Source organism: Leucopleurus acutus, assembly GCF_964270905.1.
Source record: "Leucopleurus acutus genome assembly, chromosome: 3".
NCBI classification, from domain to species: domain Eukaryota; kingdom Metazoa; phylum Chordata; class Mammalia; order Artiodactyla; family Delphinidae; genus Leucopleurus; species Leucopleurus acutus.
The window spans coordinates 28,931,141-28,953,006 of NC_139145.1; the positions used below are offsets into that span (position 1 = coordinate 28,931,141).

At 37.4% G+C, this 21,866-nt stretch overlaps 1 protein-coding gene across 2 annotated transcripts in view; it reads left to right on the forward strand.

Moving 5' to 3' along the window:
- UBTD2 (ubiquitin domain containing 2) overlaps positions 1–21,866 on the forward strand; it is a 57,652-nt gene that overhangs the window by 12,598 nt on the left and 23,188 nt on the right. Inside the window, exon 2 of one of the 2 annotated variants that reach the window (XM_082835683.1) lies at positions 5,141–5,214. The exons of the other annotated variant lie outside the window; for it this stretch is intronic. Coding sequence (XP_082691809.1) covers positions 5,141–5,214 — 74 coding nt within the window. The remainder of the gene's footprint in view (positions 1–5,140; positions 5,215–21,866) is intronic. 2 annotated transcript variants of the gene reach the window in all.

The following is a 21,866-nucleotide window of genomic DNA, read 5'->3' on the forward strand; positions in this document are numbered from 1 at the left end:
CTTAAACACTAACATGTCATACAGTATTATGGTTTATGTTTTACTTTCACTAAGCATTCTCCAGTTAATTTTTAAGATGAGGGCATAGGGCTTCCCTGAAAGTGAAGGTATTTCATTATTTAAGATGTGAACTTCACCTCTCAGTTCATTTGAAGCTGGAAGTGCACCTTGGTACGGTTAGGCCTTTGCTTTTCCCTACCTCTGACGCCATGTTACTTTTCACTTTTCTGTTTTCTCTCTTGAGCATAAAATATTCCAACTCTTTGCCCTCAATTGGGCAAACTTGTGTTATGTTTAACCTTTGGAAATTCAGACAGTGAGTACTTCATGGAAAAGCGATTGTTGGATAAGATCTTGTATTTGTGATTTATGAAGGAGGAACTAGAATCAGAAGAGGTGCTGGGAAGGACCTGGAGGTGAGGTCTGGTGTCTGCCATGTTTGTGAGAGTCTGACTCTTGCTTATGAAGAATGGACTAGATTGAGATGAATCATAAAAGGGGTGTCAGCGGAAGATCTTTGCATCTAGTGAATAAAGCTTAGCTTCTTCCCATTTCAGGGCCTTTGCCTTAATGTAAATAAATATTTGCTGTGTAGTGCTTTTTATTACAGTTCTTAAAAATAGCATGATCTTTCCCCATGTTTTATTTTTTTATATTGCTTTTGGAAATTATTTGTTTACTTGCTTATTTCCTGTCTTCTCCCACAATATTATAAGGTCTGTGAGGTCAGGGGCCTTTTCTGATTTCTTCTTTACTGTATGCCTAGTGTCTAGTATAGTTACTGGTACATGTGCATTCAGTAGTTGCTGATTGAATAAATAAGTGAAATAATGAATGAATAGTTGTGACTGTTTTATCATTTGGAGAATAAAAAGTTTACTACTTGGCTTTAGTTATTTCATTTGTTTTTTGGGTGAAATGTATAGTAATAAAAACTATTGTAATGTTGTAATGTACAACTATGTCCTTGGTTGTACAAGGGCCTATTATCTTTAGTGATTTTCCTCATGATAATTAACTCTGGGATAGATTCTTATTTGCCTATTTGATGAAAGGGAGGGAGTGATCTGATTTGCTTGTTAAAGTCTCCCCACTTATTTTGTGTTTATTTGTGTATTATTCTGTCATCCTTAGCAAACTTAGTGGTGATTTGAATTGCTTTGCATATGAAAAGAGGGTTAATTATATTTAAAGCCCACCCAGCCCCGTGGCATTTATGTCAGGCTGTTTTTGAGCTGATTCTGTGCTTATGTTGAATGCAGCAGAAATCTAGGTCTCACATGCAGCCTGTAAAGTATTATATTGACAAGGAATAATGAAGACACCCTTTAAGAATTCTCTGAATTTAGGTGTTCGGGGTTTTTCTGAGGAGACATTTTAGGGGATTTTGGAGAAGGGCAGAGCCTGGGGACAACTTGTAGGGTGGAACTACTCTCTGAAGTACTTTACTAAAGACTGATTTCACTCTGGGGCTCAGAACTATTCGTCCTTTATTTATTTATTTTCGAAACCACATTCCTCCATATAAAAACTATTGAGTTGGCCAAAAAGCGCATTCGGTTTTTAAGTAAAAATAAAAGACACATTTTTCATTTTCACCAAGAACTTTATTGAACAGCATATTCACCCTTTTGTTTCACTACCTTCTGCCATTTTTCGGGCAACTTAATAATTCCATCTTCCAACTTTTTATCTTTTTGAGCAAAGAACTGTTCCAGGTGCCTTTTACAGTCGTTCAGGGAATTGAAATCTTTTCGTTTCCGATTAAAGGAACTTAAGATGTAGAATAAAATTCAGTAGATGTAGAAAAAATCTTTTAAGATGGTTTCCGTTAAGAGAATTTTGTAAAGACTGAAATCAGTCGAAATCCGAAGGTGCAATGTCTGGCGAATACGGCGGAAGAATTAGAACTTCCTAGCCAAGCTGTAACAGTTTTTGCCTGGTCATCAAAGAAACATGCGGTCTTGCGTTATCCTGATGGAAGATTATGCGTTTTCTTTTGACTAATTCTGGACGCTTTTCGTCAAGTGCTGCTTTCTTGTGGTCTAATTGGGAGCAGTACTTGTTGGAATTAATCATTTGGTTTTCCGGAAGGAGCTCATAATAGAGGAGTCCCTTCCAATCCCACCATATACACAACATCACCTTCTTTGGTTGAAGACCAGCCTTTGGTGTGGTTGGTGCTGGTTCATTTCGCTTGCCCCACGATCTCTTCAGTTCCACATTATTGTGCAATATCCATTTTTCATCGCCCGTCACAATTTGTTTTAAAAATGGAACGTTTTCATTATGTTTAAGTAGAGAATCACATGTGGAAATATGGTCAAGAAGGTTTTTTTCACCTGACTTATGGGGAACCCAAACATCAGAGCGATTCACATAACCAAGCTGGTGCAAACGATTTTCAGTGCTTGATTTGGATATTTTGAGTATGTTGGCTATCTCTCGCGTGGTATAACATTGATTGTCTCAATTAATGTCTCGATTTGATCGCTATCGACTTCAACTGGTCTGCCCGACTGTGGAGCATCATCCAACGAGAAATCTCCAGCACAAAACTTTGCAAACCACTTTTGACACGTTCGATCAGTCATAGCACCTTCCCCGTACACTGTACAAATCTTTTTTTGTGTTTCAGTTGCATTTTTACGTTTCTTGAAATAATAAAGCATGATATACTGAAAATGTTTTTTTTCTTCTTCCACCTTCAATGTTAAAATGGCTACACAAAAATTCACCAATTTGGATAAGTATTTTTTAAAATAAATTTATTTATTTTTGGCTGTGTTGGGTCTTCGTTGCTGCGCGCAGGCTTTCTCTAGTTGCGGCGAGCAGGGGTTACTCTTCGTTGCGGTGTGCAGGCTTCTCATTGCAGTGGCTTCTCTTGTTGTGGAGCATGGGCTCTAGGCACCCGGGCTTCACTAGTTGTGGCACGCAGGCTTCAGTAGTTGTGGCTCACGGGCTCTAGAGCACAGGCTCAGTAGTTGTGGCGCACGGGCTTAGTTGCTCCGCGGCGTGTGGGATCTTCCCAGCCCAGGGCTCGAACCCGTGTCCCCTGCTTTGGCAGGCGGATTCTTAACCACTGTGCCACGAGGGAAGTCCCACATACATTTTCTTGATTCTTTCAAGAAACCTTTGACTTTAAGGAAGGCTGATATTAATATCACCATTTTAGAAGGGGGGAAACTGAGACACACAGATGGTTTTGATCTGATTAAGGAATAAAAACAGTAGCCCAAACTGTAGTCTCTGTCTTCTGTTTTCTAACTCAGTATTCTCTCCACAGATGGTAAGGAGGGGTTTTGGTTGACTTTTCTTTCCTTGGAGCAGAAGTGTGTGTGTGTGTGTGTGTGTGTGTGTGTGTGTGTGTTTTCGTTCATGGCAGTAAACACAGTTGAGTTGAAGTTAATGAAATGTGGTTCTTAAGGACTCTTCATACTCCAAATGCCGTAAGAAATGAGGTGAGTAATTGTCTTTGATCTTAGTCAACAAATTATATTGCATCTCACAAGATAGAAATTTTGAACTAAGATCTTAATTATCTAACTGGCTCAAATGGAAAAAAGTGATAATCTTGCTCATCTTCTTTTGTGCCCCTTTACTCAGTTACCTTCTTTTTCATTGTTACCTCTGCCTCCTATCCCAGACTGAATGTTTTCAGCTTAAAGTTCAGTTTTATTCCAGCTTGACTTGAATTTAGTAGTTGAACTTTGTGGGGAAACAAGTTTCCTTCAGGTCCTTAAAGTACAAGAAAAGAAGGCTTTGTCTAGTTTGGAGAAAGCTTATAAAGTCTTTTTAATAAAGGGTGCTCTTAAATCACCCTTAGTGGAGTATTAGAGTATCTGTCTGCTTCAAATCATAGAGTGTTGATTGTCCTGAAGGGTGAGTTGAAGGAGGTTACGTGAAAGTTCACTCTGATTAGTATATACATAAATTTAAGGATGGGGATTGGAACCCAGAAGTGAATGAGTGTCTGTACTTATAATATCAGCATATGGACATTTGAAACCACCTCCTGGTTTTATACCTGATAAAAGGAACTGAAACCATCCATCACCTGGTCACCTGGAGTGTCTCATTCAGAAGTGGCGAGGGGGGAACCTATGGTGGTCCCATAATACAGTTTCATTATCAGAGCTTGTACTTTTTCTGGCAGTCACCAATAAATTTCTTCCTTGACTTGGAAATAACTCTAACTTGATGGTGATTAAACAGCTTTTGGGCCTTTGATCATTGCTGTGTTGCAAAAATTAACACACAGGGCCTGTTGAACAAACCCTTCCGTGAATTTGGCTTTTGTGGCTCTTGGTTTGTGATGATTGCATCTTGTCATGGATACTTCTCTCTTCTTAAATGACTCAGAGTAGTTTATATACCGTTTAAATTCTCATAACTATGAAGTGAAAAATTGAGATGTGTCACTACATATAACAAGTGGGACATAATGAAAAGGAATTTGAGGAAACAATAAAATGATACCCAATATTTCTAGACTGAACGTTGAATAAGACACTTAAGCTGTAACAAGAGCTTTGAGAATGGGGAAAATTGCTTATCTGTAATAAAATGTAATAAATACTGCTGGAGGCAAGAAGGAGACTATCTTTTTGCATTGGCTCTATCATGGGGTAGAAAACAGGTTCTTGTGTGTGTTTGTATTTTTGTTTTCTATATACCAGCACTAAGTGTACTGACTAGAAATTACAGTGTAACTGCATAGGGCAAGCAAATGACCGGAAAAATAACCTTTTTCTTTTTCTGTCACAGATGATCTTTAACCATTTTAAGCAAGGAATAATAAATAGGGACAGAACTTACTTTTCAGTAGTAGAGGTAGGTTTTTCAGTTTGGGACAAGGATGTATACTAAAAGTCTTACGTGTGTGAAAGTTTCACCATTTATCAGAGGAGGGAAAAGACATTTTCAGGCGAAACATTGAGGGAGATTAAAGAAACTTAAGATGTAGAATAAAATTCAGTTTCCGTTGAGAAATAATTCTGATAGTTCTGATTTAATAATAAATAGGAAGTATAAACAACATTGGTGAGTTATTTTTGTAGTAAAATCTTGGGGGGGAAATGCTATACAATTTTAAAATAGTTAAAGTATTGATTAACAATATCTTTGCATTTATTCCTAGATATAAGCTACAAGCTACTTATAACATTGCTAAACTAAATCAATACCTGTCCAGAAGTTCAGACTGGAGCACTTGTAAGATCACTTTTGCCTTCTAAGTAAGAAAAGAGAATAATTAAAGCTTTTGATTCCTATACATAACATGCACACTCTTATACATATATGTTCATTATATATACAATATATATACAACATAAACACTATACACATATACAACATATACATAGATATATAGACATATACTATGCATATTATATACATTATATATAATCTCTTTGTTTTATATGAGAATTTGTGTAGTATGAATCTTTTTTTACTAACTTATGGTCATTTTTAAATCTTTTAAAAAACTGAAAATGTTTTTAAATGTAGAAAGCATGTTTAAGAAAAAGCTTGTCCTATGACCTAACGTAAACATTTTCGTGTACATCCTTTCAGACTCAGAGTATATGGCTGTGTGTATAAAAGAGAGAGTGAAGCAAAAATGTGTTCATATGTTTAGAGAAATTGTGACGTGCTTTCTGAGGTCACAGCTACAGCTTCTAGAGTTTGACTTTACTGATGTTTTAGCTTTGGGATATAATGAGTATGTCATTGTTAGCTTTTCATTTTGGGAGTGTTGTCAGTATTTTTTCTAAAATTGAGCTGGCTGTTTTAAAAGTTAGGAATTAGTAGAGTCATCATAAGGTTGTGAGAGATGCACATTCCAGGACTTAATGTGAGGAGATGCAGTGTAAACTGGAGAAAGGAATACCACACTATAATTGGCAAGTTGCTTGATGCTTTTTTGTGGGCAGTTTGCAAGAATTTAGTATTTCTTTACTTCCTTCTGAACAGTTAAATAAGCTGAAAGTAAAGCTTGGGATTTTGTAATAGTGATAGCCATAGATGCAATTTAAAAGGATTAAATGACATCCAAGGTGTATTTCTTTTCCTACGAATCTAACCCAAAGGCAATACACTTTCTAGTATTTTTTCTGTCACTTTGATTGTTTGCATCAGATATCACTTTCTTTTTAACTTGATAGAGAATTTGATGTTTGAGCCCCAGTTCTGCTTTATGGATTTTGTGGCAAGATCTTAGACAAGCCAAAATATCATTATTTTCTATGGTTCTGCTGTACCTACTCTTGGATTCTTATCTGTTCTTAAAAGCAAGAGTTCTTTGCACTTAGAATCCCATTCAAGGAGAAGGACTTGGCAGAGGAACACAAATTTCAAGTAAAGTATGTTTACCTACATCTTTGGCAGGCTCTTAAAAACATTAGAATTTCTCAAGCAAAGGAAACTTTTCAGATTGAAAAGGGAAACCATCTTGAATAAAGAATTGTATGGACTGCTAGTATCTTTCTCAGGAAACACTTAGTACTAATTTTGGCACTGGGCTTGGGACAGGCACCAACATGCTTTTGGTAATTAGTGTCTGGGAAATAGCGTGTTGTTTGGGCACTTCAGATCGATGCCAACTTGCTATGCCATCTTAAGTACTGGTTCACAGCTTTGAAACCTCATGGAACCCCAAGACCTTAGAGATGGATTGATCATGTAGTTTCACTTTGTAGGTGAAAGTCTGGGACCATGTTGAACACTTTTTCTAGTAATTCTTAAAACCATGAGACACCATAGTCCTAGTGGCTAAGAATATGAACCTTGGAGTTAGTCTAGGTTTAAATCCCAGCTATACCATTTAGCTTTATGATCTTTGGGATATTTTTTATATTTATTCATTTAACAGACATTTAGGTATTGTTTTTTATGTTCCAGGCACTGTTCTAATTGTGTGAGAAATATTACCTCATTAAATCTTTGTAACAATCCTATGAAACAGATATTATTATTGTCGTCTCCCTTATCCTCCTCCCCACCTAGATACTTTACCTTCTTAAGTTTGTTTCCTCATTTTAAGATAGAGATTACACTAGAGTTATTGAGAGGATTGAGTGGGGTGGTATATAGAGTGCACTCTGCACAGTGGCTGGACCACAGTATGCATTCTCTGTTGACTATTGTTATTTTCTCTGAGAAAAGCAACATTTTTGGCAAACTGCTGTCTTCACCTGTGATGTAACAGTCAGAGAGAGTAGTAGGGATCATTCCCTACAGGGTTTCTGAAATGCTTACAGGAACTTTTCTTCTTTTCCTGAAGAATTTTGAGTTGGTCAAGGAAAGTCTCAAAGTGTCTAATTCTGTCAAGACACAATCAGCACCTTTAGGGTGTCATGGGTTTTGGGGGCCAAGTGAAATCTAAGTTAATATCATAGTTGTTGTACCAAATCCAAATCTATATCCAAGGGATTATCAAAGGGTCACAGGTCTTTTTTTTTTCTTTTTCACTTTATTTAAAGATAACAGTGGACTTCAGAAAAGTTGCAAAAACAGTACAAAGAAGTTCTGGTACCCTTCATCCGAATTTCCTCAAATGTTAACATTTTATCACAGCTGCTTTGTCATCCTCTTTATATATACATGCATGTGTGTAAATACTTAAATTTTCTTGAGCTGTTTAAGTTGCACACAATAAACCCTTTTACCCCTAAATACTTTAGTGTGTATTTCCTAAGAAAAAGGACATTCATATAACCACAATATAATAATCAAAATCAAGAAATGAATATTGAAATAATATTTACTCTAGATTTTATTCAGAGTTCTCCATTGTCTTCATTAATATTCAGAGAAAATCACCTAGGATCATTCATTGTGTTTAACTGTCATACCTCTTTAGTCTTCTTTAATCTGGAACGGTTCTGGAGACTTTGTCGTTTCACGACGTTGGCATTTTGAAAAGTACGTGCCAGTTATTTTGCAGAATGTTCATCAATTGGAATTTGTCTGATGTTTCCTCATGCTTAGGTTCCTCCATTATTATGCAGTCTGGATAAGACTACCACAGAAGTGAGATTGTGTCCTTAGTGCATCATGTCAGGGGTCATATAATGTCTGCTTTTCCCATTATTGGTGATGTTAACTTTAATGACTTATGGTGCCAGCCAAGATTCTTCCCTGCAAAGTTACTGTTTTTCCCTCTGCAAATAATAAGTATCTAGTAGGAAGACTGAGTCTATGTAAATATTTTGTTTCTTATCAAACAGTCACTAGTTTTATCATCCATTGGTAATTCTTGCCTTAAATAATTATGATGGTTGTCAAATTGTGATTTTTCTAATTTCACTATTTGTTTTATATTTATTAATCAGCATTTTAATGTAAGAAAGAGCTCTCATCTTCCCTATTTGCTTACTTATTTACATTGGTATGGACTCATGGTTTTCTTTTTTATTCCATGGGGGTATAATCTGTTACTATTGTTATTTATTTTGATGCTCAAATTGTACCAGATTGGCCAGTGGGAGCTCCGCCAGGCTGGCCTCTACATTCTTTTGACATGACTTCATTATTCTTGATCACTTACTTGTTTTCTGACATAACAAGATGTTCCAGTTTCATTTTGTATTTTACTTGTCAGAGCTGTGGAATCAGCCAGAGACCCCTGGTTCCTTTTAGTGGAGAATGATACTTAGAAGCCAAAATCTAGAATGCAGGTGTGTTTGGTGCTATTGGAGTGTCTTTGCCTCCAGATCCTCACAGTGGAAAGAGCTAGGATACATATTTATATATAGCCTATATATCCCTAAGCTATATAGGAGATACAGAGATATATGATATATACATGTGTATAACACACATCTGTACCTTTTTATATATTAAAAACAATGAGTTCATACTGATCTCTCTCATTCAGTCTAATGGTACAGGGTTCATTCTAGCCTTTCCCTGTCCATATTTATAATTCTCTTAGAATAAAGAAACCTGGCTCCCAATTTCCGCAGTGTATTTACTTGTTTACTCAGTCTGAGAATATACATAGAATAGTTTGGAATTGCTAATATATTTCATTGTGGAAAAACAAAACTACTAACTAGAGTTCAGTATTTGTTTACAGTTCTTTATGTCTGTAGCCTAAGGGTAAAATTACTGTGTTCAAATGTTGGGTTAGGTACACACCCTTTTAATGTAGTTTTTTAATCCTTTGAAATACAGTTAAATTCATTGATTTCTAGTTGTGTTCCATTTTTAGTTTTCCCCCTCTTGTTGATTTTGTTTGCTTGTTTGAGTATGTGTAATGTTAACATAGTTCTAAAAGTTAGAACTAGGCAAATAGGTATACTCAGAAGTGTAAGTTAGAACTAGGCAAAAAGGTATACTCAGAAGTGTAACCCTTATTCATTTCTATCTCTTACCCATCTTTCCATTATTTCCATTGCATTTCCACTCACCCTCTGTAAGTAACCAGTACCGTTGGTTTCTGATTTATCCTTCTGTTTCCTTTTGTACAAATGAGCTGATACATGTCTGTCTGCTTTCCTTCCTTTTTTTTTGTTGTAGTACTTCTTTTGAATAGTGAAAATTTGGTTCTCCAAATTATATTATACCTTTCAGTGTATTTTTTGGCCTCATAGTGCCTCATCAACAGTACCTACTCAGAATATATTTGTGTAAATACATAGTGATTATACATAACTTGTTTTAGGTGTGGCATTTGATAGGCAGTCTCATTACTTTATAGTTATACCATCATGCACAGTGATAACTATGCTCTTAAGATTTTGAATGTCTCATAGAACTCCTTGTTTGAAATGGGCTAGTTTCTTTCCATTGTATGTAGTGCAGGTATTTAATGATCATCATCATTGCAGATATTTAAATGATGTTTTTGTATATCCTCTTATGTAATTCAAACATGTCGGAATTAAAAAGCTTTGAATTTCCAAAGAATAGTAACTTTTTTTTGCTTGATTGTACAGTAAAGCACAGCAATACTTAGAGGGTCTCCCTCTTCCTCCCTCCCTCCCTACCTCCCTCCCTCACTCCCTCCCTCCTTCCCCCTCACAACAGCAATAAGAGTTTCTTAGCTTCTTGATCTTGGGGGGCAACTTTCAGTTTGTTTCTTCATTGAGTATGATGTGAGCTGTGAGTTTTCATAAAGACCTTTTATCATGTCACAGAAGTTCCTGTCTATTCCTAGCTTTATGAGTGTTTTATCATGAAAGCGTGTTGGGTTTTGTCAGGTGCTTTGTCTGCAGTCATAGAGATGATCACGTGGGTTTTTTCCTTTGTTTTTTAATTTTATTTATTTATTTTTTGGCCATGCCATGCAGCTTGCAGGATCTTAGTTCCCCTACCAGGGATTGAACCTGGGCTCATGGCACTGAGAGTGCTGAGTACTAACCACTGGACCACCAGGGAGTTCCCTCCTTTGTTTTATTAATATGGCATATTACAGTGATTTTCTATGCTGAATCAGTCTTGCATTCATGGGATAAATCCCACTTGGTCATGGTGCATAATCTTTTTAATATGCTGTTGGATTCAGTTTGCAAGTATTATGTTGAGGATTTTGCATCTGTCTTAAGGATATTGGTCTGTAGGTTTTTTGTATTGTATTTGTCTGGCTTTGGTTAGGGAATGCTGGCTTCATAGAATGAGTTAGAAAGTGTTCCCTCCTCTTCTATTTTTTTGGAAGCATTTGAGAAGAATTGGTGTTAATTCTTCTTTAAATGTTTGGTAAAATGCACCAGTGAAGCCATCTGGTCCTGGGCTTTTCTTTTTTGGGAGGATTTTGGTTATTGATTCAGTCTCTTTACTTGTTATAAGTCTGTTGAGATTTTCTATTTCTTCTTAAGTCAGTTTTGATAATTTTGTGTTTCTAGGAACTTGTCCATTTCATCTAGGTTATTTAATTTGTTGGTGTACAACAATTCATAGTATTCTAGTATTCTCTTATATTTTTTATTTCTGTAAGGTCAGTAGTAGCTTTGGGTTTACTTTGCTCTTCCTTAAGGTGTAAAGTTGGGTTATTGATTAAGATCTGTCTTCTTTTTTATTTTTATTTTATTTTTTTTTGCGGTACGCGGGCCTCTCACTGTTGTGGCCTCTCCCTTTGCGGAGCACAGGCTCCGGATGCGCAGGCTCAGCGGCCATGGCTCATGGGCCCAGTCACTCCGCGGCATGTGGGATCTTCCCGGACTGGGGCACGAACCTGTGTCCCCTGCATCGGCAGGCGGACTCTCAACCACTGCGCCACCTGGGAAGCCCTGTCTTCTTTTTTAATGTAGATGTTTATAGTTGGAGACTTCCCTCCGAGCGCTGTTTTTGGTGCATCCCATGAGGTGATTTATTTATTTATTTATTTATTTATTTATTTATTTATTTATTTATTTATTTATTTATTTGGCCTGTGCTGGTTCTCAGTTGCAGCATGCGGGATCTTCATTGCAGCATGTTTAGTTGTGGCATGCAGGATCTTTAGTTGTGGCATATGGGCCTAGTTGCGGCATGTGGACTCTTAGTTGCAGCATGCATGTGAGATCTAGTTCCCTGACCAGGGATCGAACCCAGGCCCCTTGCATTGGGAGCACAGATTCTTACCTACTGGACCACCAGGGAAGATCCTGCATCCCATGAGTTTTTGTATTTGCGTTTTTGTTTTCATTTGTCTTAATGTATTTTCTCATTTTCTTTTTGATATCTTATTTGGTCCATTGGTTGTATAATAATGTGTTGCTTAATTTCCATATATTTGTGAATTTTCCAGTTTTCTTTCTGTTATTAATTCCTAGCTTTATTACATTGTGGTCAGAGAAGATATGTCGTATGATTTCATCTAAAGTTTATTGAGACTTGTTTTGTGACCTAACTTATTAGTCTGGGCAGAGTGTTCTATATATGTAGACCCTGAACAAGTGGGGTTGATCTGTATATAATTTATAGTTGGTCCTCTGCATCTGTGGCTCCTTCACATCTGTGGATGCAACCAATCATAGACCATGTAGTACAGAGGTATTTTCTATTGAAAAATATCTGCATAAAAGCAGACCTGAGCATTGAAACCTGTGTTTGAATGCTCGGGTCGACTGTATATATGTATATTAGGTTTAACTGGTTTATAATATTAAGTCCTCTGTTTCTGTATTGATACTCTATCTAGATATTCTGCCCATTATTGAAAATTAGAGTATTGAAGTTTCTAACTATTATTGTAGAACTATTTCTCCCTTTAGTTATGTCAATATTTCCTTCATATATTCTGGAGCTCTGTTGGTATGTGCATATATGTGTGTAATTGTTACGTCTTCCTGATGAATTGACACATTTATTATGAATGTCCTTCTTTATCTTTGTTAGTAAAAATTTTTGTCTTAAAGTCTATTTTGTCTGATATAAATATAGCCACTCCACTTTTGATAACTGCTTGCATGATATATCTTTTTCCATCCTTTTGCTTTCGACTTAAATGTGTTTTTTAATCTAAAATGTCTCTTTGTAGACAGCATGCAGTTAGATTGTGTTTTTTGGTCTATTCTGCAAATTTCAACATTTTGATTGGAATGCTTAATATTTATATTTCATGTAATTACTAGTAAGATAGGATTTACACCTGCCATTTTGCTGTTTTTTTGCTGTATGTCTTATTCCTTTTTACTTACATCCCTGCATTAGTGCCTTCTTTTGTGTTAAATAGATATTTTCTAGCGTATCACTTTAATTCCCTTTAAATTTTTTTTTACTATATATTTTGAGTCATTTTCCTGTTTCTTGCTCTGGGGATTATAATTAATATCTTAATTTATAACAATTCGGTTCTGATTGAAACCAGCCTAATTTCAGTAGCATATAAAAACTTATACAGCTCCATTCCCTCCCACCTTCGTTGGGCTGTTATTGATATACATATTACATCTTTAAATGTTGTATGCTCATCAACACAAATTTTAAATTATTTTTTATACAATTGTCTTTAAAATCAAATAGGAGGAAACAACGTTACAAAGAAAAAAATACACATATGCTGTCTTTTATATTGACCTGTGTAATGTTACTGATTTTCTTTTCCTTCCTTCCTCCCTTCCTTCCTTCCCCCCTTCCTTCCTCCCTCCCTTCCTTCCTCCCTCCCTCCATCCCTCCCTCCCTCCATCCCTCCCTCCCTCCCTCTCTCCCTCCCTCTGTGTGGCATGTGGAATTTTAGTTCCTCGACCAGGGATCAAACCTGTGCCCCCCGCAGTGGAAGCGCGAAGCCCTAACCAAACCACTGGACTGCCAGGGGATTCCTGGTCTTTATTTCTTAATGTGTATTCAAGTTACTGTCTAGTATCCTTTATTTCAGCCTGAAGACTCCCTGTTGTATTTTTTGCAGAGCTGGTCTGCTGCCAACAAATCCTTTCAGTTTTTGCTTATCTGGGAATGTTTTATTTTCTCTTTAATTTTCAAAGGATACTTTTTTCTGGATGTAGAATTCTTGGTTGACACACTCTTCCTTTCATTACTTTTAGTATGTTGTCCCAATGCTTTCTGTCCTCCATGGCTTCTGATAAGAAATCAGTTGTTAAACTTTTTGAGGATGCTTGTATGTGAGGAGTTACTTCTTGTTCTTTCAAGATTCTTTTTTTTAAATGTTTTTTTAAAAATATTTATTTATTTTGGCTGCACTGGGTCTTAGTTGCAGCATGTGGGGTCTTAGTTGCAGCATGTGGGATCTTCATTGCAGCATGTGCGACCTGTAGTTGCAGCATGTGGGCTCTTGGTTGCAGCATGCGGACTTCTTAGTTGCAGCATGCATGCGGGATCTAGTTCCCCAACCAGTGATAGAACTGGGCCCCCTGCATTGGGAGTGCAGAGTCTTACCCACCGGACCACCAGGGAAGTCCCTCAAGATTCTTTATCTTTGACTTTTGACAGCTTAATTATGATGCGTCTAGGTGGTGATCTCTGAGTTTGTTGAGTTTTTTGCATGTGTAGATTGATCTTTTTCATGAAATATGAGTTTTCAGCCATTATTTCTTCCAATATTCTTTCTACCCCTTTCTCTCCCTTCTTCTAGGACTCTCATTGTGTGTATATTGGTAATCCTTTTTTTTTTTTTTTTTGTGGTACGCGGACCTCTCACTGTTGTGGCCTCTCCCGTCGCGGAGCACAGGCTCCGGACACGCAGGCTCAACGGCCATGGCTCACGGGCCCAGCCGCTCCGCGGCATGTGGGATCTTCCCGGACCGGGGCACGAACCCGTGTCCCCTGCATCGGCAGGCGGACTCTCAACCACTGCGCCACCAGGGAAGCCCTATTGGTAATCTTGACAGTGCCCCACTTGAGCTGTTCATTTTTTTTCATTCGTTTTTTCTTTTATGTTCCTCAGACAAGGTCACCTCAGTTGACCTATCTTCAAGTTCACTGATTCTTTCTTCTGCCTGCTCAAATATACTATTGAGCCTTTCTAGTGAATTTTTCATTTGTTATTGTACTTTTCAACTCCATAATTTAAAAACTAATTTTCATCTCTTTGTTGAGACTTAATTCTCATTGCTTTAGTTCTTTACACATGATTTCCTTCAGGTTTTTGAACATATTTAAAATAGTTGATTTAAAATCTTTGGCTAGTAAGTCCAATGCTTGGGCTTCCTATTCCTCAGTGACAGTTTCTATTATCTGCCTTTTTTCCCATGTGTGGGCCATACTTTCTTGTTTGTTTGCATGCCTCATAATTTTTGGTTGAAAACTAGACGTTTAATATATGGCAACCCCGGAAATTAGATTCTCCCTTCTCCCTCAGGGTTTGTTATTGTTGTTGCTTTTTGTTTACTGACTTTCCTGAACTTATTCTGTAAAGTTTATATTCCTTGTTAGGTGTAGCCAGTGAAATCTCTGCTTAATTAGCTTAGTGGTAAGCTAATGATTGGACAGATTTCCTTAACAGCCTAGAACGAGTAAGTCTCCTGTTCTTTGCTGAGTGGCCCTATGTTCATATTAGGGTCTACTTTCAAAACTAAGGCAGTTTCCTTAGCTCTTACTTCCTTTGTGCACAGAGCCTCAATATTCAGTCATAAGTGAGAGTGTAGGACCTTCTCAGGTCTTTCCTGAATGCATGGCCCTGTGTGTACACAGTTATATGCATATGTGTAACCTTTTAGATCCCCAAAAGTATGTCATATTTTCTGGACATCTCATTCTGCAGCTTTGATTAGCTTCTTGGTCTAAATTTTTCATTGCCCCATGCAGGTACAGTGTTAAACAATTGCTGCTGATTGTTTTTGACAAATGCCCCCAGGAAAAGGCTGTTCATACTGGGTTATCTCTAAGTCAGGTCAAATAAGGACAAGCTTTATGAGTAGTATTTTCTAAAGAACTTTCAGATAGGCCAAAAAATGACAATTCTCTGCAGATGGGGCTTTTAAAGAGTACCAACTCTGTTTTGACCCTTCATGTGGCTGCTGAGTTGGTGGCTTTCATTGTATTGCTATCTGTTGGTTTTCAAGGCTACCCTGGAGCTGAGGAGAGGGGGATGGGCCTAGGGTATGCTTAAATACCACATACAGTTTTTTTTTTTTTTAACCAAAATTCAGCTATTTTTCTTGAATGAGAAAGAATAAATGTTCCCTGGATTGTTTGCAGGTCTTTGGTTAATTTCCAAAATACTGAAGAAGTTTATTTTGAGTTTTTGCCAATGTTCTCATTGTATTAATGGAGGAGGAGTTTTTGGAAGTCCTTACTCCTTTTCCGATGATATCACTCAGTTATTGGGTCGGCCAAAAAGTTAGTTCAGGTTTTTCTGTAACATCTTATGGAAAACCTGAACAAAGTTTTTGGCCAACCCAATTTTTTTTAAGGCAATATGAATAATAATGTTTTTATTCATGTAGTTATCCATTTCTGGTGCTCCCCATTCCTTTATGTAGATTCATATTTCCATCTGTTATCATTTTATTTCTGCCCAAAGGATTTTTTTTTTTTTTTTTAAATTTTTGGCTGCTTGGAGCTTTGTTGCTGTGCACGGGCTTTCTCTAGTTGTGGCGAGCGGGGGCTGCTCTTCATTGTGGTGCATGTGCTTCTCATTGCGGTGGCTTCTCTTGTTGCGGAGCACAAGCTCTAGGCATGCGGGCTTCAGTAGTTGTGGCATGCAGGCTCAGTAGTTGTGGCTCACAGGCTCTAGAGCACAGGCTCAGTAGTTGTGGCGCACAGGCTTAGTTGCTCCGTGGCATGTGGGATCTTCTTGGACCAGGGATTGAACCTGTGTCTCCTGCATTGGTAGGTGGATTCTTAACCACTGTGCCACCAGGGAAGTCCCCAAAAGACTTCTGATATTTCCTGTGGTACAGGTATGTAGGTGATGAATTCTTTCAGTTCTTATATGATTGATAAGGTCTTTAAGTCTGCATCTCTGCATCTATGTTTATGAGGCATATTTGTTGATAGTTTTCTTATATTTGTCTGGTGTTGTTATCAGTGCAGTCATGGCCTCATAAATTGACTTAGTGTTCCCTTCTCTTTTGTTTTCTGAAAGTGATTGTGAGTAATTAGTATTATCTCTTCCTTGTATGTTGATAGGATTCAATAGTGAAACCATTTGGACTTGGACTTTTCTTCGTTGCAACAATGCAATGTCTTTAGTATATAGACAGCTAGTATATACAGAGCTAGTCAAGTAATTGTTTTCTTCGTGAATAGATAGATATTCCTTTGTTACCGCTTTAGTATCTGTTGGGTCTATAGTGATATTACCTCTTTCATTCCTGATATTGGTAGTATTTGTCTTCTTTTTTTCTTGATCAGTCTAGGTAGAGATTTATCAGTTTGATATTTTTAAAGAATCAGCTTTTGCTTTTATGATTTTTCTGTATTTTTCTGTTTTCAATTTCTTTGGTTTCTGCTCTTTATTATTTTCTTTCTTAAGGTTACTTTGAGTTTAATTTGTTCTTTTAGTCTTAAGGTAGAAGCCTACTTCATTGATTTGAGACTTTTCTAATAGAAGCATTTTAATGCTATAAGTTTTTGTCTGAGCAGTGTTTTTTAGCAGCATCCTAGAGTTTTTTCTTTTTTTAAAAAAATATTTATTTATTTATATATTTTTGGCTGAGTTGGGTCTTCATTGCTGTGCGCAGGCTTTCTCTAGTTGCGGCAAGCGGGGACTACTCTTCGTTGCGGTGCTTGGGCTTCTCACTGCAGTGGCTTCTCTTGTTGCGGAGCACGGGCTCTAGGCGTGCGGGCTTCAGCAGTTGTGGCATGCGGGCTCAGTAGTTGTGGCTCGCAGGCTCTACAGCACAAGTGCAGTAGCTGTGGCGCATGGGCTTAGCTGCTCCGCGGCATGTGGGATCTTCCCGGACCAGGGCTCGAACCCATGTCCCCTGCATTGGCAGGCAGATTCGTAACCACTGTGCCGCCAGGGAAGTCCATCCTAGAGTTTTGATGTATTGTATTTTCATTTTCATTCCATTCAAGTTATTTTCTAATTTCCCTTTGACTCATGATTTATTTATATGTGTATTATTTAATTTATAGTTATTTGGGGATTTTCCATGTATCTTTGTGTTATTAATTTCTAATTTAATTTAATTATGGTTGTAGAGCATACTTTGTATGACTTCTTTTAAGGTTTGTATAATCTGTCTTGGTGAATGGCCTGTATATACACTTGGTAAGAATGTATGTTCTCTTTTTGTTGGGTGGGGTTTCCTATCAGTGTCATTTAAGTCAAGTTTGTTGATAATGTTCAGGTCTTCTGTATTCGTGCTGATTTTCTGGCTTATTGTTCTATAAGTTACTAATAGAAGAATTTAAAATATTTAAGTATAATTTTAGGATGGTCTGTTTCTCCTTTAATTCAGTTTTTTCTTCATGCACTTTGAAACCCTATTGTTAGGTGCATACATATTTATGATGTTATGTCTTCTTGGTAAATTGGCTGTTTTTTTAAAAAAATTCTTATTTATTTATTTATTTACTTATGGCTGTGTTGGTTGGGTCTTCGTTGCTGTGCATGGGCTTTCTCTAGTTGCTGCGAGTGGGGGCTACTCTTTGTTGCGGTGTGCAGGCTTCTCATTGCAGTGACTTCTCTTGTTGCGGAGCACGGGCTCTAGGCACACAGGCTTCAGTAGTTGTGGCGCACAGGCTTAGCTGCTCTGTGACATGTGGGATCTTCCCGGCCTGGGGCTTGAATCCATGTCCCCTGCATTGGCAGGCAGATTCTTAACCACTTTGCCACCAGGGAAGCCCAAAATTGGCTGTTTTATAATTATTTAATGTTCTTTTAAAATGTTATTGCTGATTTATTAATTCTTTGTTCCAAAAAAGCACTGTCCCACAGATGAGAGTTTAAGTAATAACTGTTCAATACTTCTGTTGCTTTTGTTTTGAGTTTTCCAGATCTCCCTTCAGTTGTTGTGTTCTAAATTGTAGATGGTCCCAACAAGCTTCAGTGCTCAGGGTTGGCGTTGGAATCTGGATATGGGAATATATGAGGATTAGGTATGTGCCTAAAAGCCATACCTAAAGAGGACTCTGAAACTGGGAGTTTGAGTAGCAAGGATTCAGCTTCTGATTTATATGCTTTGTATCTTAAATGTATAATTCCTTTATCTTTTATTAAAATCAAATATGGGGAGCTTCAACAGTTGTGTAAACATAATGGTAAATGAGTACACATGTACTTTCCGTGTAAATTTGTAGCCAACGTTTTGCTTTATTCACATTTTTTCTCTCTTTTGTATGTGTGTATATGTATGTTTTGTATATATACAGGCACACTCCCCATTTTAACAGCTGAACCAATGAAAGTTGTAGACATTGTAACACTTCTAAAAATTTCAGCATGCCTCTACTTCATGAATAAGACTATTTTGCTGTGTCATTACAAAATGTTTTTCTTTCTTTATTTTGGCTGCGTTGGATCTTCGTTGCTGCACGCAGGCTTTCTCTCCTTGGCGAATGGGGGCTACTCTTCGTTCTGGTGTGCAGGCTTCTCATTGTGGTGGCTTCTCTTGTTCCGGAGCGCGGGCTCTAGGCATGTGGGCTCAGTAGTTGTGGCTCGTGGGCTCTAGAGTGCAGGCTCAGTAGTTGTGGCGCATGGGCTTAGTTGCTCCGTGGCATATGGGATCTTCCCGGACTAGGGCTCGAACCCACGTTCCCTGCATTGGCAGGTGGATTCTTAACCACTGTGCCACCAAGGAATTCCCCTAGGAAAATGTTAAAGTAATTTCTTAATGACATCTATTATCTATTCTTATTTAGATTTATCTAGTTGTCCCAGATTATCTTTTATAACTTTTTTCCATACCGGGTTTCAACCAAAGTTCATATTTTGTCTCATTTGGTGTAGACCAGTGTTTCTCAGCTGGGGACAGTTTTACCCTCCAGGGGATGTTTGGCAATGTCCGAAAATGTTTTAACTTTTTCCTTTAGTCTTTGTATTTCCTATAAATGAGAAGTTAGGTTTAGAAGTTTAATTAGAGTCAAGTTAAACATTTTGGGTAAGAACACTTCATTTTTGTTCTGTTTACTTCATATTGCAGCACATCAGGAGACTAAGTTTGGTCACTTGGTTAAGGTAATGAATGTCAGGTATCTACAGTGTAATTTCTCCTTAGCAGTTCACAGTATTTTGGGGTGATCCTCTGACACCCTGCGTATCCTTTTACCCATGATGCTTTAGTATATTTATTGATAATCCTTACCTGAATCAGTTATGGGGTTCTAAAGAATGATTCTTTTAAATATGTCATTCTTTTCTTTGTTTATTACCAGCATTTGTCAGTAAGAAAGAACCTTTCTTCTTATTTTTCCCTTTTATTTAATTTTTAAAATTTTTATTCATTTAATTTTATTTATTTTTGGCTGCATTGGGTCTTTGTTGCTGTGTGCAGGCTTTCTCTAGTTGTGGTGAGAGGGGGCTACTCTTCGTTGCGGTGCACAGGCTTCTCATTGCTGTGACTTCTCTTTGTTGTGGAGCATGGGCTCTAGGCACATGGGCTTCAGTAGTTGTGGCACGTAGGCTCAGTAGTTGTGGCACACAGGCTTAGTTGCTCCACGGCATGTGGGATCTTCCTGGACCAGTGATCACACACGTGTCCCTTGCATTGGCAGGCGGATTCTTAACCATTGCACCACCAGGGAAGTCCCCTGTATGTATTTTAGTATCAACTCATCTAGCATGAGAAAAAGTTTTGAAAAAATTATTTTCACTGGAATCATGTTAAATGTAGGTGTTAACTTTAGAAGGATTGACATTTTTATAATGTTGAAGTCCAAGTACAAGAGATGTCTTCATTTTGTTCAAGTCTACTTTTGCATCTTTCATGGATTTTAAAAAAGTTTTCCTGAGTTGTTGCATTCCGAGTATTATATCTTTTATGTTTCTATTATAAACAGCACCTTTTCATCCATTGCATCTTCTAGCTGGGTATTTTATGTATATAAGAAGGCCTACATTTTATATCCTGTTACTATGTTAATTTCTTTTATCATTTCATTTTAGCACTGATTTTCTTGTATTTTCCAGTCATACCCATCATATCATTTGCAGTTAGAGACGGTTTTCTTCCTTTCTGGTTCTTATACTTCTAATTGTTTTGTTTTGTCTGCTTGTGCTGGCTAGTACTTTCAACACAGTGTTAGATAATAGTGGAAATTGTGGGCATCCTTGACTTGTGTGTGCTTCCCTCCCCCAAACTGCCCGTAAATTGAGAGAAGAAAAGGTCTCTGCATTCCAAAGAATGTAATGCTGGATAAAGCCATTCCCCACCTCCCTACCCCTCAGTAGAATGAACCATCTGAAAGTTTAATGTATTACTTAAAAGGTACAGTGTGCTGGTGTTAGGTGACCAATATTCTTAGTCCCAATTTTATGTAATGTTGCCCTTTTTAATAAAGTTGTTTTGTGTGTGTGATTTAATTGTATGTTTTTGTAACATTTCTAATAAGACTCATCCATTAAAAAAGTCTTTGAAACATTACGTTGTAGTTAGGCTCTCCTTTTGCCTGTTTGTATGCTCAGACCATTGGTAAGTAGACTTATACTCTGAGAAACAGGGCCAGGAAGTCGATGTGAGGTCATTATGTTGATTTTTTCCCCCTCAATAAAGGTAGCTCAAACAACATTAGAAATTATTATATGCCTTTAAAATTATGCTCTAGTTGCTTAATTTTTATAAGCTTTAGGGTAGAAGTACAATCAAAGTTCTCATTTCTATTTAGTATTAAATTGTAGCATAAAACAATGATGTATCTAAGTTACTTAAGTAAGTATGCATACATGTGATCTTTAGTGCCTAATGTGGTATAGATGCTGAGTACTTTGTAAGTTGAAGCTGACAGGCCAGAAAACTGCATTACCTCTTTCCTTATATGATTCTTCTTCGGTGAGTATATCTCCAAAGAAATGAATTAGGTGGTAAATTGGATGGAGTTGGGGAGGTGGTGCTGCTTGGTTAGCTTTTCCTTTGTCGTACCAGAGACATTCCATTGGTCATAATGAAGCCCGTGAAAGATGGATGAGTGATACTAGAAAAACAGCTCAACACATGCTTTATTTTGAGTGAACCTTCATAATTGATTTGGTTTGTAAAAGAAAACATACTTCTCAGCTCTGGTAAGACATGGAGTGCTATAATGCAAAGAGAGCTCTGGCCTTTGAATCTAGTCATCTGGGTTCTAGTCTTGGCTCTTTTTGACCTTGAGCAAGTCATTTATCCTCGTTAGGTCTTCTGTCAAATAGTAAGGTTGCTCAAACCATCTAAGGTCTCTTCCACCTCTAAATTCTCAGACAGTAGAGCAGATATGGGTTTGGTATTGACTGTTGGCATGTTGATGCTCGTATTTTAGGCATTTTAAGCCCCATATCCCTATTTTTATTTTGGCAGTTAGTTGCCTTAGGGAATATATATATGCGTATGTGTATATATAGT